This window comes from Giraffa tippelskirchi, chromosome 9 (genome assembly GCF_054371585.1).
Source record: "Giraffa tippelskirchi isolate mGirTip1 chromosome 9, T2T-mGirTip1v1.2.pri, whole genome shotgun sequence".
In the NCBI taxonomy this organism is placed as follows: Eukaryota; Metazoa; Chordata; class Mammalia; order Artiodactyla; family Giraffidae; genus Giraffa; species Giraffa tippelskirchi.
This window is the reverse complement of record NC_137283.1, coordinates 44,476,812-44,494,374: the sequence shown is the minus strand read 5'-3', so window position 1 is coordinate 44,494,374 and position 17,563 is coordinate 44,476,812. Positions and strand designations below refer to the sequence as shown.

The 17,563-nt window shown below is 40.5% G+C and overlaps 1 protein-coding gene across 2 annotated transcripts in view; it reads left to right on the top strand.

The window, feature by feature from the left end:
- CACNA2D3 (calcium voltage-gated channel auxiliary subunit alpha2delta 3) overlaps window positions 1-17,563 on the top strand; it is an 871,068-nt gene that overhangs the window by 583,864 nt on the left and 269,641 nt on the right. For both annotated transcript variants that reach the window (XM_081524872.1, XM_081524871.1), the window contains one exon: window positions 2,920-3,053. In XM_081524872.1, coding sequence (XP_081380998.1) covers window positions 2,920-3,053 — 134 coding nt within the window. The remainder of the gene's footprint in view (window positions 1-2,919; window positions 3,054-17,563) is intronic.

Genomic DNA, 17,563 nt, shown 5'->3' with positions numbered 1-17,563 from the left:
TACTGCACATTTAGTACAGGAACCCAAAATAGGAATAGTACTGTACTGTGAATTGCTCACGCGGGTATCCCCTTGATCCAGAACCATGGAGTTCTCTCCTCTTCCTTTCAACATGACAACACATCTCTTGGTTTGTCCTCTGTGGTGTTTGTCTCTGTAAGACCCTTCATGTGGAGCCAAAGGTTTATCTACTAGAGAAGAGATGAAATGTTTTCTTTCCTATTCAAACACTGTTTACAGTCATGGTTTATGGAGGGATGATAACTGTAGATGCTTGCTGTCATCCAGCAATCTTCTTTAAAGCATGTTTTTCCCACTGTGCCTCCAAGAGGAGCTACCTGGAAGCCTTGCATGAGTGGTGATCTGGATGGACCTCCCTGTAGGTGGTGCCTGAACTCTGAGGGAGTGCCACGGTGCACATGGGTCCTGCTTCAGAATCCGGGGCTAAAGCTCGGTCTCATCGGCCACTGGGGCTCAGTTTCCACTGGGATGGGTGAGTCTCTGGCCTTGGCCAGGAGGGCGGAGAGGACAGGAGTGACAATGCATGTTAATTAGCGCTGTGCAGAACTGTCACCAGGAAACCAGAAGTCACATGGTCCCAACCTGGTTTGGGGTTGGTACACCAAATTTAAACCAGCTGGCTTTTGTTTGGAAATGCCCTGGGTGGGTCCTGGTCCTTTCTGGATAACAAAAGGGCTGGCATTTCCTTATCCTGAGCCCTGTATTAAACACTAAGAGGTTCTGTAAACAATATAGCCAGTGCTGTGACAGATCTGGCTTCAGAGGCACACATATCCTCTCTTGTTTGTTGGCAAGTAGAAGCTGGCATAAACATAACTATAAGGGTCCTTATTTAGAGGCATGGGGAGGAAGCATGAATCTGTGTCCATCCAGTGTCCCCCTGCTTAAAAGGCCTCTGTGACCACTTGCCTGTTGGATAAAGTCTCAACTCCTTCCCGAGATCTTATGTGACTGTCCCTCTGCCCATTCTTCTGATCTTATACCACCTTACCTCTCATCACTCTCCCCCAGCTTTTTACTCCAGCCATTCTTAACTATTTTCACTTCCTGGAATGGATCTAACTCTGACTTTGAGCCTTTACTTACATTCCTTGCTTTGCCAGACACAGTCTTTAACCCCCCTTTCTCTAGCTAGCTGGTCCTCATCCTTCAGGGTTCAGCTGCATTAACCCTTCCTCAGGATGGCCAAGTGATTGACTCTGTCTCTTCTGTGTGCTTTTCTATAATGTTGATTTTGCTGCTTTGTAGTTGTCAGCTTCCACAGACCTCACAGGCCCCAGGAAGCAGGGGTCATGCTCATCTAGTTAACCTCTGCTCCGCCAGTGCTAGGCACCAAGACAGCCCTCCATAAAATGTTTGAATGAAGGGCCCCATCCTGGGGATCCAGACCTGTGCTCTGTTCAGCCCTTTTCTTCTGACATTTCTTGAAGCTAGCAAAGCCAACAGGACCCCTAGCTGAACAGGAACATAGCAGTGGCTGAGCATAATGGCCTCTTCACCCTCAAGATGATAGCATGTTTAAAACTTTTTATGTTACCGAGAAATCATGTCTACCCAGTATATTCAAAAGGCAGGTCTGGTACCACATGAGGGTTGAGCTGGAGTTTCAACTTCAGACACACAAAGGGAACAATTCTGTAGAAGCAGAAGGCATAGATTAAGAGACTTAAGCTTGATTCACCTTCAGTATTTGCCACTTGATACCTGTGAGAACATGGGTGAAATACCTATGCCTGGTGTGCCTCAGTCATCTTATCTTTAAAGTAGGTACAGTCATCCTCACTTCATCATGTTGTCAAGAATAAATGAGGCTAAGCTTATCAAGTGTTTAGCAAATTTTGTGCACTTTAGCAAATTAATTATAGGGGAGAGGGATAAATTGGGAGATTGGGATTGACATATGTATACTTCTATATATGAAATAGATAACTAATAAGGATCTACTATATAGCACAGGGAACTCTACTCTGTACTCTGTTATGATCTATATAGAAAAAGAATCTAAAAAAAGAATGGAAATATGTGTATGTATAACTGATTCACTTTGCTGTACACCTAAAACTAACACAACATTTTAAACCAACTATACTCCAATAAAAATTTTTTAAAAAGAAAAAAATATTTATAATTATAGTATTTATAACTATTTATAACAATATGTAACTATAACAGCCTTTAAGTGTTATGTTTTGTAGTTTTTCCTGAATTTGTAAGTAATTTATTTGGAAATAACTACACTAAAATGAAATTAGGAAGGGGTTTACAAAATGGCATGTAAAGAGGACTCACTCCTGTTTCTACCAGAGAAGGTGTATACATATATGTATAGACTGAGCGACTAAACAACAACAAAAAGAAAACAACAGAAAGAAATTCTTCAGTGGATTAATGGGAGATTCTTCTGAGGGATAGAGGCTTCCCTGGTAGCTGGGCTGGTAAAGAATCTGCCTGCAGTGCAGGAGACCGTGGTTCGATTCCTGGGTCAGGAAGATCCCCTGGAGAAGGGATGCGCTACCCACTCCAATATTCTTGGGCTTCTCTGGTGGCTCAGCTGGTAAAGAATCTACCTGCAATGAAGGAGACCTGGGTTTGATCCCTGGGTTGGGAAGAGTCCCTGGAGAAGGGAACGGCCAGTATTCTGCCTGGAGAATTCTGAGGACTGTATAGTCCATGGGATTGCAAAGAGTCGGGCATGATTGAGTGACTTTCACTCTGGGGGATGAGTTTGTGATTGATGTTTATTTTATTCTTTTTGCTTGACTGTTCTCTAACATGAACACAGTGCTTGAAGTGGGTGATGGTGGAGAGGAGACATAATACTGCTACGGAGACGTGTGTGGGCATGCTCCTCAGTTGTAGATCTGCCTGTCTTTACTAAAGGTGCCTCTCCCTTGGCAGGATTTTTCACCCAGATCTCCACCTTGGCTGACGTGCAGGAAAATGTCATGGAATACCTCCACGTGCTCAGCCGGCCCAAAGTCATCGATCAGGAGCACGATGTGGTGTGGACTGAAGCGTACATCGACAGCACTGTGAGTGCTTGGGGACCCCAGGGGGCAGCCTGAGGCTGCCTCCTGGCACAGGAAAATTTCCTTGGGTTTATTCTGAGTGTTGGCGGCTGTATCGTTTCTCCTCAATAACAGGTTCAATGACGTCTTTCTTTTTGTACAGTTTGCATTGGTCTCTTGGTACGCGAGGTTGGTAACAAATCTTAATATCTGAGAATGCAATAGGCTCCTCTGAAAGGTGTATGGTCAGCACAGAAAACTCACTTTTGGCTTCTGTCTTCTCTACTTTGTTTCCTGTCTCACAAGTGTACAAATTCTCTCATTGTGGCAGTTGCTAACAGACATGTTAGATTTAGTCCTCACCATCATCAGAGAAGCTCAGTCCTAGGAACGAATCTTGGGTCTCAACTTGGGAAGGTGGAACCAAAGCTCAGTTCTGACAGTAAATTGGAGCCACTGTAGAGACCACGGCTGCCTTTTCTTCCCATGGACAAGTGAGAAGATGCTTCCTTGGTGACTGTAAAGGTAGCGATTGTTATTGCAACTGTGGCCATGGGCTCATTCTAAAGCTAAATTCCAAGCAAAAAAGATTCTAATGTTGAATTAGTTTAAAAGGAGCAGTGTTGCCAATCATCAAGTAATGGCTCAATGGCTGAGTTTCTTGTGTAATTGCTGCATGATTTTTCATAGTGATAATGAGTCTGATGGAGTGGCATTTTTCATTTATTGATTGTAAATGTTCTCAGAGGGCCCCTCTCCCATCATTTGTGTCAGGATTAGCATCACATTAATCACTGTAACCCAGACACAGCCATCCTCAAGAGTGATCTTAATGGCTGCTGTGGGCTGGATTTTCTCTCCATGAATTCTCTCATTCTTGCTGCTTTTCTGGCAGCTACAGGCAAATGCAGGGCAGGAGCAGCATATGAGAACCCATCTTGGGGGACAGCACAGTAGTCTGCACCCCCCCCAAAACCTTAAAGCATACAATGGGACCTTGGAAATACGAACTGGTCAAGAAAGGGTAGCCCTCTCCCAGGAGAAATCACCCTGAGCAGAGATGGGTCTTAAGCTGAAAAATTTAATAGTTCTGGTGTTGGAGAGACCAGGGAGACTGTGGGATTTTATCCTGTTCAGTGTCTGACCCCTGTTTGGTTTAGAATCATAGAAGTGAAATAACTAAGCCACCCCATTTGTGTCGGCATCATACTAACAATAATAACAGAACAACAATGGTGATGGTTTCATCTCTTCCTTGTACGTGTGATTGAGTAAGGCCAGGGAAGAGGAGGAGGGTGGCCAGCCAGGATCAGAGTGATCCAAACACTCAGTGGTTCTTTGTACAAACTCTGAACAGCCAGTTGGGTCTGTCATCTTGTTTCATCCATCTGAAAAATATGGAACAGAGACTCTATGGGACCATCACTTGGATACATAGAAAGATCAGTCGAAGTTTCAAAAAAAAGACCTACCTACATATGGAAATTTTGTATGTCATAAAGGTGGCATCTCTAACCAGTGGGGCTAGGATGGGCTTAATAACTGCTTTGGGGGAAACTAGGTAGCTATTGAGAAAAAGATAGAATTAGTTATTTTCTTCACATCATGCCCAAGAAAGAAATCCAAGGGGATCAGAGGCCTAAACTGTCAAAAATGAAACCATACAAAAATCTAGTCAATTATTCTATAATATTGAGTCCAGAGAAAGGCTTTTAACAATGACTCCAAGATCCAGATGCAACGTAAAGAAAAATAGGTTTGACTACTAATATAAACAAAACACAAATTTTTTTAAGTAAAAAAATCACTAGAAGCAAAGTCAAAAGGCAAATGGTAAAATAGGAGAAAATATATGCAATGTATAGCACATATAAAGAATAATTCTAATATATAAAGAACTTTCAAAAATTAAAGGGAAAACCCCAAAATTCCTATAGAAGAAATGAACAAAAGACATGAGCAGACAATTCACAGAAAAATAATAAAAATGGTTTTTAAAAATATGAAGTATGTACAACTTTATACATAGTAAGAAAAAGGCAAATAAAGGTATGGTGAGATACCATGTCTTTCACCTATCAGAGTACCAAAAATGAAAAGCTTAACTTTGTTGGTGCAGCTGTGGGAAAGAGACACTCGTTTGTTGCTTGTGGGATGACAGAATGGGGCGTGTCTAAGAAGGAAGATGTACATTCACTCTTTGACCCAGAAATCCTACTTCTAGGAATTAACCCTGAAGATAAATCTCCAGCATTCCAAAAATACATATGCACAAGTTTGTTCACTGCAGAATTGCTTGTAATTTCAAAATATTGAACCTGGAGAAGGGATTAGCTGCCCACTCCAGTATTCTTACCTAGAGAATTCCATGGACAGAAGAGCCTGTAGGCTTTATATAGTCCATGGGGTCATAAAGAGTTGGACACGATTGACCGACTTTCACTTTCAGAATATTGAAAGTTACCTAAATCCCCAACCATAAGAGATCGATTGCATAAACTCTGGTACATGGATGTAATGGAGTCTTACTGTTAAAAATAAAACAGAAAAAAAGCCTGAAATATTTTGTGCCAGACACTAAAGTCATGTCAAAAGGCCCAAGAATCAGCATGAATGGGCTCTCAGTGGTCAGCTCTGGGACAATTTGAACCTCAAAATAAGAAAAAGGAGAGTAATGGACTATAACTTGAATAAAACAGAAATCCATGTGTTCTAGATAAATAAACCAATTTCAGACAGATGAACTACATAGATGATGGAAGGTGTGGGAAAGAGTGGAGTGTCCAGTGGGCGATGGAATGCTGCCTAGTGGGTGTGGAGGGAGGGAGTCATTAGATTGAAAATCACCAGTGAACAGCCATTTTAGTAAAGAATGACTAGGGCAGTAGTCATCCATAGATGCTAAGCCTAGGGAAAAGTTTGATGATGGGTGGGATATTTTCATGGTCTCACAGTGCTTCCCTAGAGATTTTTGACTAGTTGGGAGGGGAAGCAAACAGTGAGAGAGAATCCAGCAAAATATTGGGTGGTCGTAAAATTAGTGTCACCAATGAGAAGCTGATGGACATCGTGCCTTTGGTGAAGGACACATCACACATACAGAGTATCCAGGCTGGGGTGACATAACCTGAAGATCCTGGGGAGGAAGAGGATAGAGCTTTGTATTAATGTAACATCTAGCTTTAGATAATGTTAATTATTTAAATAAATTGCTCTAGATTTACTAATCATATACTTACATACATAGTTACACACATTTATATGTTTATATATTGGGGGCAGTTACGAGAGAGGGAAAACCCATTGCTACTGCTGCTTTTCCACTAAAGAACTGACAGAAGAGACAAAGAAAAAGGTCTGGAAGTAGCTCTGGGCAAACAGTGCAGAGACATTTTCTTTGAAGTCTTGTGCTTCATCTTAAACATTTACATGAAACTTGCATTCTGTTCCATAATCATCTTTACTTACTTTAAAATAAAATAATGCTTTAAGTGGCTTATTATTAACTAAAATGCTAGGTCAAGATAACTGAACTCATTTTTTCTGTCTCTTCAAGAACCTTTTGATGTACGTAAAACTAAACCCCCAGAATATGCTTGTCCCTGAAGTGATAGCTCAGCACTGCCTCTGTGTTTCCGCTTTGCAAATAACTCTGATAGATTAATCCCCTAGTAGAATGTTCTGAAGGTTCTTTATCATCTTGATGGTTTTGAGAAACCTGTTGAGCTAGGAAGGACATTGGGAATGCCATCTTCCTCTTGGCCTATTTGGGTGAGGAGAAAGCAGCTACTGCTCCAACAGGTGCCTCTCTGGCCAAGGAAGCAATACCTCTTCAAACTAGTCCTCTGGGCCTATAACAACCAGGGCAAGGGGAGATTCCCTTTGTTATTTACATGGAGTATTCCCTTTGTTATTTACATGGAGTCAAAATCGGAATCATATGCTAAACTCACCTACAGAGTCTCAATTCTAAGATGAGGCCACCAACTTTGGAACCAACCAGAAGATGAAGAGGGTGTGGGAATCAGCAATTCCAAGTTCATTACCACCTGACCCATCCAAGACAGTCTCAATCCAGGGTTACTCTTATGTGTCCCAGCTTGTGGTAATGAAAGAGACCAAACTCAGGAGCACTTGGCTCTGCGGCATGGTGACCCCATTTTAATACTGTGCTTTGGAATTTTTTTTGATATTGGAACATATTTATTATCTACCTTAGCAACTTTCTTTAGAGTCTTTCTAAGACATTTATTTACATAGTCACAGAATAACAGCTTTCTTTTTACATTCATAATATAAGAATTTCAGTAAGGTTGAATTAATTTATATAATTATGGTAAAATTATATATGTTCTTCATCATAACATTTCTGCTAAACAACAGTGTCTCCAAGAGTCTGGTTCTCCTTGTGACATTGTAGTCTGAAGGTGGTTTTGATTCCATTAGGACTTGTAAAACTATTGATTTATTTATCATTTTACCAAATACTAAGAAAGTAGGTATTAGTTGATTATCAAGTAAATTTGAACACTTGATCCCACAAGTTTGCTTAATTAATGTGGTCTTAAAAATCTTCTTTCTGTTTGGTTATCTTGTAGTGAAGGCAAAAATAATTCCTTTTTGCTTGACTCATCAGTTATGAGCAGCAACAAATATAATAATATAATTGATATAATACTTAAGTGAATAGCTTGAAATGACCTGCGAGGATAGTGCTTTCCCTCCTTATTAGTTATACATTAATTTATACAGTTCTGGGTCTGGACAAGATCAAGATAAAAGTTTGTGAAGAGAAGCTGAGTTTGGATTTTTATGCATGAGAATCCAGGGTTGCAATGAATCCAGCCTGATCTAAAATCAAGATGGACAAAATTTTCCTTTCAGGATCCATTCTCCCTGATTATTACCACCAGTCTGATTAAATATTCTGTTTCCTGCCTGGCTGTTCTGTTCAACTTGCTCTTGTGGTAAAGCCTAAATAAATGAATTAATGTTAGCAACATTAATTATGTTTAATCTAATAAGATCTCATGTATTAATTGACGAAACAGCAAACACTAGAATTCTGAAATCCGTGGGCTTCTCATCTGAATACAAGTTGTGCTGCATAGTCATTATCTCTTAGGTGCAGAGCAAAAAAGCATTAACAGTGGAATTTGTTTCATTTGTAAGCAGATGACTTGTATTTTCCAGTTGGGTCCTAATCACCTTGGGGATGCTGCCCAACTTGCTGTGCATCAGACTGAGGAAGCATCAGCATTCCTGATGAACCCCTCCAGGGGAGTTTGCATAGACCACAGTGACATGCAGAAGGGAAGCAAAGAAATCTTTTAGAAAACAGTGGGAAAGTGACCATTTAAAATAATGAGAATTCATTACCAAGCCCCCCTGCCCCTCCCCTCTGCTGGTAATACAATTCTGTATGAAATTTGTAGGAACTTTCAAACCAATTTAGTTACATTTGCAAATTGGACATGTATCCCTCCTCCTCACCCCCCACTAAGTCCAACTTGGAGAAAATGCTTTGCATTTGATAAATTGCACATTTAGTTTGGTTTCCCATCTCAGAATGGCACCTAGGCCATTTAGGAGTCATTTGGGTGATTGCTTTAGGCGACAATATCTTACTGCCTAGAAGCAATTACTCGGGGGGTTGAAGCCATCATAAGGAAGTTGTTGGGGCTTAGAAGCTGAATATACGGTGTTTTTCCCAAGACACCACTGCATATCAAAGAAGTTCAAATCATCAAAGCAAAAAGACACACGTAAAGAGAAACATAAACCGTCCTGCTGGGTTGTGGAACAGAGAATGCCATCTGCATTACATGGCATGGAGGAAACTGATTACGTTGGGACCTCTATTTCATAGCAGATGGGTTCATTAAATTTAATAGCCTCCAGAGCCTTTAGAAACCGTGTTAAAAACATGCGGAGCATGCTGTGACACTTCACTTCTGGCCCTACAGTCATTATAACTCTGGCATAGACTATAAATATTACAGTACTTTATTTCCATTGAAACAGATTACTATTATAATTATTTTTTTTTTTTGCTAGGGATGGTGATGTTAAAAATGAGTGCATTCTTGATTTCTGGTGCTATTTATATTCATCCAAATATTCTCTTCCATGTAATTCTAAATTTTTATATTAAAGAGAATTTTGTTAGCTCAACTTTTTTTTTTTTTCTACTTTGAATTGGTGTTACAAAACTATGAACCAAAGGTATAAAATTATTTTCTTTATTTAGGAAAGATATTCTAATACCCTGTATGGATGACTGTCAACTAGCAGAAAAGTTTGGGGCTGAAAATGAAAAAAAAAAAAAATTTTAGATTTCAAGTTTTCTTTTTTTTTAGATTTTTAGATTTGTTCTTGTTTCTGCTATTATGGTATAATAATTTTCAACTATCTGGAATGAAAGGATAGCTTCTGGAAATAAGCCCTTAAAATAAACAAAATCACTAAGTCTGAATAACAATTTAGCATGATAGATTATTCAGCAGTCTTTGTTTACAAGTGACAGTACCAACTCAAAGTAGTAAAGGTCATAAAGGAAATTTGTTGATCTAGAGTCAAGATATCTATGTAGTTCTCTCTTGAGGCATGACTAGATTTAGGGATCAATTCTGTTTATTTTGACTTGTTCCTTGACTCTTATTCGCTTATTCCCAGCAGGCTCTCTTTACTGGGTAACAAAGATGGTCTCTACCATCCACTAACTTTCATTATCTTTATAGTCCCTTTCCTTCCAGCATCTGTGTCAAGCCCGTAGGAGATTGTTTGGGTCACAGCCCCATACTGAGAGGAGAGATGGAGCTACTCACTGATGGTCTGAATCTCACAGAGTGGGGAAGAAAACAGTCCCAAAGGGAATTGATACTGGAAGGATTGAGAAATAATAGAGTCCTGCATGTGGCTTGTTTGTAGAATCTAAAACTAATCTATCACCAGGATCACATTTCCCATTGGTATGGTGGTATGATATCCATCATGGTTCCATGCTTTTAGGCACTGGAGCCCTTTATCTATGTTAATCAAATGTTTCCATGGATCCTTGATAAGTCAGGCATATAGACACAGAGTACTTTGGTAGATAATGTACTGTGCCTTTACAACAGGGTACTGGGATGGGTCCAGTTAGGAAAGATTAGGAGGCTGTGAATATGGTTCTATTATAAAACCAAATAGTCTGTGCTTTTTCCTCTCCCTGAAATAGCTGCTGTATTTTTCATATTTTCAGGAAACCATCATTCATGGGTGAAACATAGTCTTCTCCAAGCTGTAGTACTTTACACGGTGCCCTAGTTCAAACCCAACGAAAAGAACTCCGTGTTTGTGTATCCGAGTTCATTTTTGAGTAAAGGGTGTAACTTACTCTAGCCCTGAGTAAGGTTCCACTGAGGTCAGATGTCTGCCATCCAGTCAGGGATGGGAAAAGGTCACGTGATAGAAACAGGTCAGCCAAGACTGTGAATAGCAGATTCTGTAGGAAATCTCTTTCTTACTGGAGCATCAAGAAGTTGGCAATTGTAGGTTTCTGTCTTCCTGTCTAAGGCTTCTGTAAGTTGCACCCCCAACTGGGCTCTGATGCTAACTCTTGGAGGCTTGTCTCCTTTCCTCTTTTATTCCTAGACTCATGGCTTCCTTTTAGCCCATGTTGCCCAGACAGATGTCCGCAGTCCTCTCTTGCCTCCCACATCTTTGACCCTGCCCTCTTTCTACCCACCATCCCGCTGTGTGGGTGGTAGGAACCTCTCTCTTTGTGCCTTGGGAGAGCTGAGGAAGGTATTTTGGCCACCACAACCAAATTTGCACTGCTTTTTTCCCCTTCATGGCCCAGATATTTGGGTAGCTTAGATTCTCAGAGCTGATTCTCATGCTTTAAATGAAAATGAACACATTCCTCTTATTACCAGCATGAAGAACAATTAAAATAATCCCAGAGAGTCAGCCTGTGGCTTGATATCAACTGCCAGTTTCTCTTCTCTTGCTGTACACAAGATTTTCCCCATGTTAAATATTTAATTCTTTTGCTCTTAAAACATCAGGTTTGCTGTGCCAAATATAAATGTATTTTCTATGAGGCCATGCCTCAAAGATACCGTAGATAAGAATATTTCAACTGACTTTGGCTCTTAAACTGCTTCTATTGAACAGTGTCAGAGGACCACTATTTTGCTTCCTCTTGCCATTAAAAATTATTCTTTCATGGCCTTTCACACCTGCTTGTGAGCAGTGTGGCATCTGGGAGCTCCTTCGATCTTAATCTGCTGATGATATGCCCTCCTATAAGATGTCCAGACCAAGCATGAGGCTCCATGCTAGTTCCTCAGGGCAAATTCTCTCTTGTTCTCAACAAAGAAAGGAAAAAAAAAGAGCAAAGAATAGTTTATTCAGGCAAAAGGAACATGTTTTCAAATCAATTTCCATTATATCTAATCGAAAAATGTGGAACATCAACATGTTTGCTGGTGGGTGGAAACAACTATTAATCACTCTTATAATTGATTTCTCTTCTGAAGTGATCAAATTAGAGGTGGCCTGAGATGAAGCAAAGCTGAGTACTCTCATCCCACGGTCTATTTCTCTCCCACTGTTAAGGAGCAAATGTTTCCATGGAAAGGATCCTTCCTTTGAGAAGGACAGGATTCAGGTGCCCTGGTTATTCATCAGTTGACCTCCCATGATGTTCCAATGGAAGAATTTATTGAGTAGAAGTGTCCTTACACCTTACCCACTGTTAACATGCAAAATAATTTTAAAATAAGGTTTCGGCACTGCCAGAATTATATGTGGTTGTTGCGTATATAATGAGTATTCAGGAAGTCCTTGCAAATAATGTCTTACATTCATTTTGCATTTCCTGGTTTTTGGTGTACTTTCCTGTCTGTTACCTCCAAGTGAAGGCACTGGATCATGAGGATCATTATCAACAGAACCCCACCATCACCGACTTCTCTCCCTCACTCTCAAAACATCAGCCATACGGTCGCCTTTTTGTTTGTTTGTTTGAATTCCCCCAAACTTCTCCTTTTTCTGGGCTTTTGAGCAATCTTCTTCTGAACTGGAAAGACTGCCCTCCCATTCTGCTCCTTTACAGGGGGGGGAAATTATTCCCATTTTCTATGTCTCAACTAAAATATCCCCCTCATATGCCTATTGACTTTCCATCTCAGATTCCTATCTATTTCGTTCATAGAAAGTATGATCATTTATAATTATAATTATTTAAGTAAGTACCTAGACCTTTTTTTCCCTCTTTAAAAATTGTTTTTGGTCGATATTCCCAATGATAATGTAAGACCTGGGGCAAAGCCTGTCTTGTATCCCTGCAACCTAGCTCTCTGCCTGGCACACAGTACCACATACTCAGTATTAGCTCAGGGAAGCCAATATGAGATTTATTTTTAGTCATATCACCAATCTCTTTTTACTACTTGCTAGAATTTGTTTCTTCCACTTTACACTAAAGTACAACGAGACACTGAGAACTAGGGAAAAATAATAAAGAACATTGACTACAAAGTAGGTGGTGGTACCAAGACAGAGTTTCAAATATTATTCCTGAAATGCAGTGGTCATACTTGTCTTTCCTTTTGAATACCTAGCTGAATGATCAAGTTTAGGTCTAAAGCAGCTGGTTTTTCTGAATGCCAGCTTAAGCTACTCAGTGGCAGTCACTGATTTTAGATGGAACAACGGGTAACTTCTGGGAGTAAACCAGATTTCTGCAGTGCTCCCTTTCTATGCATGTTGTTAAAAGCAATATGTTGGGAAAAGGGTTGATTGCTTGAGGCATATTGTTTATACTACATTACTTAGGTCTGATGGAAAAGTTCCTAACGGTGGTTTTCTTGCTAAAGATATGGTTTATGGATGAAGAGTGGAATGTGATTTTTTTGGTCAGGCATCATCATAATTTAGGTGGACTCCAAAGAAACTTGATATTGGGAGAGGCCGGCAAAAATATTCAGGTCCGTGGAACCTCTTTAGCATTAACAGTCAATTCTCCATCAAAATATAAATGCTGTCTGCTTTAAATTACTGTCCTGATTCAGGCCAAGTTAATTACTCTGGGCCAGACTGGAAAGGAAAATTCCCAGAAAGTCTGATATGATAGAATAGTAGTATGTTTTCTGAAGACATTGAGAAATGCTTAATGAATTAGTATTTCAATTTAACTTTTGCAACAGAATACTAAAGGAATGAGAGGGAAAAAAAAACCCATAGCTTTTTGGCAGCTGTTTGCCATCATAGCACTTGACAATCTGCTTCTTATTTAGTTTTCTGTTATGTGAAAGCATGGAATTCTCAAGTTAAGAAATATTGATCACTGCATGACAATACATATGTAACAAAACTGTATTGCGTTTAAAAAGCTCTCCTTTTAAAGAGAGATTACTGACTCTATTTTGTTATTAAAATATGTGGATCATTTTACTTTGAAAATAAAGTGGTTTTGTTAAACTTAAGTTATTTAAAGGTTAAAATAATCTTAATTTTAACTATTAATATTATTAAGAACAGATTTTTCAAACAAGTACAACTAAATGCAAACAAGAACAAACTTGGAAAAGAAGATTGGTGGCTGGAAATGCAAAAATGTGTTGAAGGCTGTATCTTTGGCCCTAATACATTAGGTTCACAGCAGCCCTTTGCTATATTGGCAGAACCGTACATTTTTGAAGGTCTGTTGATTTCCCCAGACTTCATGGAATCTAGACGAAGTTTGTCAATTTCCCATTTTTCTTGCGATGATAAGCCAACCTAGGGCTGAATTAGGAGCACTCAGAATGTATGGACTTCATGGCCCTTGTTGGGAGAAAGAAGTTTCTCTTCTTTAGGTTCTTCTGGCTGGTGTAAGAATTAAATAGACATGAGACAGATTAATAGAAGAAAATCAAACAAAAGTTTAATAACAGGGATGCATAGAAGAGACCCAGGAAAACTGAGTATTTTGCCAAAATGGCTGAAATCCTCACCTTAAATATTGTCTTCAGCTAAAGACAAAAAAGATGGTGAGTAGTAGTTTGGGCTGACATCTATGGGGTCGCACAGAGTCGGACACGACTGAAGCAACTTAGCAGCAGCAGCAGCAGCAGCAGCAGTAGTTCGGGATTTCAGAGGGCGGAAAACAAGTGGCATGGCGATGGAAAAGGAAGCGTTTGGTAAATAAATGTCAGCTGCGCCACGTAGAGACAAGGGACACAGAGTAGACTCGGACCTCTAAGAGTTTTCCTCACCACACCTAGTCCATGTTCTTTGTATGTATCTCCCATGAAGTTCTCTTCTGGAAACAGGCTGTCTATCTAAATTCTTTCTGGCAGTTAGAGGGAAAGTCAAAGTTTCTTTCTGAGTCATTTGGGGCTTGATGATGATGATTATTATTTTCAGCTCAAAATAATCCTCATGCCAATGAGACATTTTAGCATGGCAAATTTTGCTCCTCTACACCCTCTTATCAGCTATATTGCTCCTTCTCTGTAGTTGTTAGCAAATAGGGGCATCTACTCTGGCCATATGTTCTAGGGATACTTATGGAACCAGATGTTTGGTTACCTAGTTCACTGACTAAACACCTACTAACTTGAGGGCCAGTCCCTATACTGGGCACTACTGTGTCATAGCTTTCATTTTTAGGAAATATGGTTTAAGTCCCTTCAGTGAACAGTCCCAGTCAATTAGGTAATTTAAAATTTATTAGATTATTTTTCATAATGATTGGTGTGCTCAGTCATGTCTGACTCTTTACAACCCCATCGACTGTAGCCTGTCAGGCTCCTCTGTCCATGGAGTTCTTCCAGGCAAGAATACTGGAGCAGGTTGTCATTTCCTACTCCAGGGAATCTTCCTGACCCAGGGATCGAACCTGCATCTCTTGTGTCTCCTGCATTGGCAGGCGGGTTCTTTACCATACCACCTGGGAAGCCACCTTCAACATTTAAGGGCAAGGGCTATTTGTCCTCTCACAATCTTCTATGTTATGGTGAAAACAGATCTCAGACAAATTCTGCCATCCATGGAAACATTTATTGGAAGCATGCACAAAAGCCAACTAACTTCTGAAAGTTCAAGTCTCAGCTCTCTGTCCTTTTAGATGTTCTGATGACATCTTGCATCAGAACAAATGCATTATTTGCAGAAGTCAGTTTAATCTTCTGTTTGGAGTCAGGTAACTGAAAAGCTGGAGTCGGCAACTGGAGGCAAGACTGTTTAATAATCAGGCATGGGGCACTATTCCCAAAGAGAGAGCCTGTTGAGCTCTCAAAGCCTTTATATGGGTTCAGGTAGAGAAAGGCTGAGCCTTGGCAGTCTGTGAAACCAATCCACAAAGAATGGATACCTCTAATTTAGCAATGAAAATAATTTCTAATGCCCATTATGGTAATTGACGAAACCTCTGTTATTAGAAATCAATAACTAAGACGTGTTGCCTTTTGCTTATATACTAGCTGGAATGTGTATTCCTGATTAGGGCAGTTGACTACCTCTGAGATATAGATTGCAGTGAGATACACGTTAATATCACTCCATCTATGCTGCAGTATTCTGTAGTAAATCATATACCACAGGGCTTCCCTGGTGGCTCAGTGGTAAAAACAACAACAAAAAAAAAACACCTGTCAATGCAGGAGATATGGGTTTGATTCCTTGTCAGGGAAGACTTCACATTCAGTAGACCAGCTAAGCCCATGTACCACACCTCCTGAGCCTATGCTCTAGAGCTCGGGAGCTGCAGTTACCGAGCGCATGCTGCAACTACCAAAGCCCAGGTGTCCTGAAACCAGTGCTCTGCATACAAGAGAAGCCACTGGAATGAGGAGCCTGTGCACTGCAACTAGAGAGTAGCCCCTGCTCATTGCAACTAGAGAAAAGCCTGTGCAGCAACGAAGACCCAACACAACCAAAAATAAATAATAAAATTTAAATAAATTGTGCACCACATAGCAGCTATATATTATATACAATCAGGATTTCTTCTTTGTGAAATGGGAATAATAATGGTGCTGATCTCATAGAGTGAAGATTAAAAATGATAAGACTGCTTAGTACCATGTCAGATACACAGCTGCTGCTGCTGCTGCTAAGTCGCTTCAGTCGTGTCCGACTCTGTGCGACCCCATAGACGGCAGCCCACCAGGCTCCGCCGTCCCTGGGATTCTCCAGGCAAGAATACTGGAGTGGGTTGCCATTTCCTTCTCCAGTGCATGAAAGGGAAAAGTGAAAGTGAAGTCGCTCAGTCGTATCCGACTCCTAGCGACCCCATGGACTGCAGCCTACCAGGCTCCTCCGTCCATGGGATTTTCCAGGCACGGGTACTGGAGTGGGGTGCCATTGCCTTTTCCACAGATACACAGCAAGAATTCCATAATGGTCATTGTTATTATCTGGAAGTTCCAAATAGCATTATTTACGGTTCTATACATAGAGTTTAATGGAATGAACTCTGCCTTCATTTTATTTGAGACCTGCCAAATTCTGGCATTCTCCAAAAGAAAGGGAAGAGAGTTGGTCATGCATTTATTTCCCTTCCCAGCAGAAAGGAGTCATCTTCACTCTTGGCAGCGACATCCCTACTCTAAGTGGTGTGTCCAGCTTGTCTTGCCTGGAAGCTCCATTCTATGCTTGGGAATGAGAGAGAGAAAAAACGTGTCCCTCGCTGTCGCAGACATCTTTATGATGGTATCATTTAGAAACAACTAGAATAAGATGTAATTACTGTGGTAGAATCTCATGCTATGGCTGGCAGGTATGGATCAAGAAACTCAGAAAGAAAAGCTGAGCTGTGAAAACTAATGGTGACCTTCAGGAATATCCTCCCCAACAGTGCAGTGAGCTAGGCCTTGTTTGAGCAGCACAGCTAGAATAACTGGAATGCTAGAGCCCTCGGTGTGGGGCACTTAAAATGCACCCCAGACCCTGTACTAAGTGCTTTTGCATTCTAATCAGCTGGACCTTATTATCTCCATCCTCCACATGAGGAAGCCTAGGTTTAGACAGATTGAGGAATGTGCCCAAGGAGATGGGATAATTAGTGAAACAAGTGGATCCAATCCTGGGTTGCCTCCTTGTTGGTAAGGGCTTTTCTCTCTGATGGGACATGGTGGGGGTATCTCACATGTATGTGTGTGCTCTGATGAAGAGCTAGCCCAAATGGCTACACTACCGATGCCAAAGTCTTTAAAATGCCTGGTGTGAGATTAGAAATGTCTTTCCCATTGCCACACACCTGAGTTACATTGCTTCTACTGAGTTTTAAAACTCTCACAGAACCACTGTGGGATATGAAGACAGGGAGCCTGACTTATCCTGAATTAGGTTCTCATAGTTTGGCAACCCAAGATAGGAAACTTTAAATTTTATAACTTGTATCTCTCACATGGGAGAGTTTTCTGTGCTGTATTAAATGACAGAAGGAAAACTCAGCTCATCACACTTGTACAAGAAACCACAGCATTCCTGGATTTAAATCTGGAGTCATAACAATTCTATTTGATGGGCTTTTAAATATCCTGGAATTTGCATTTTGA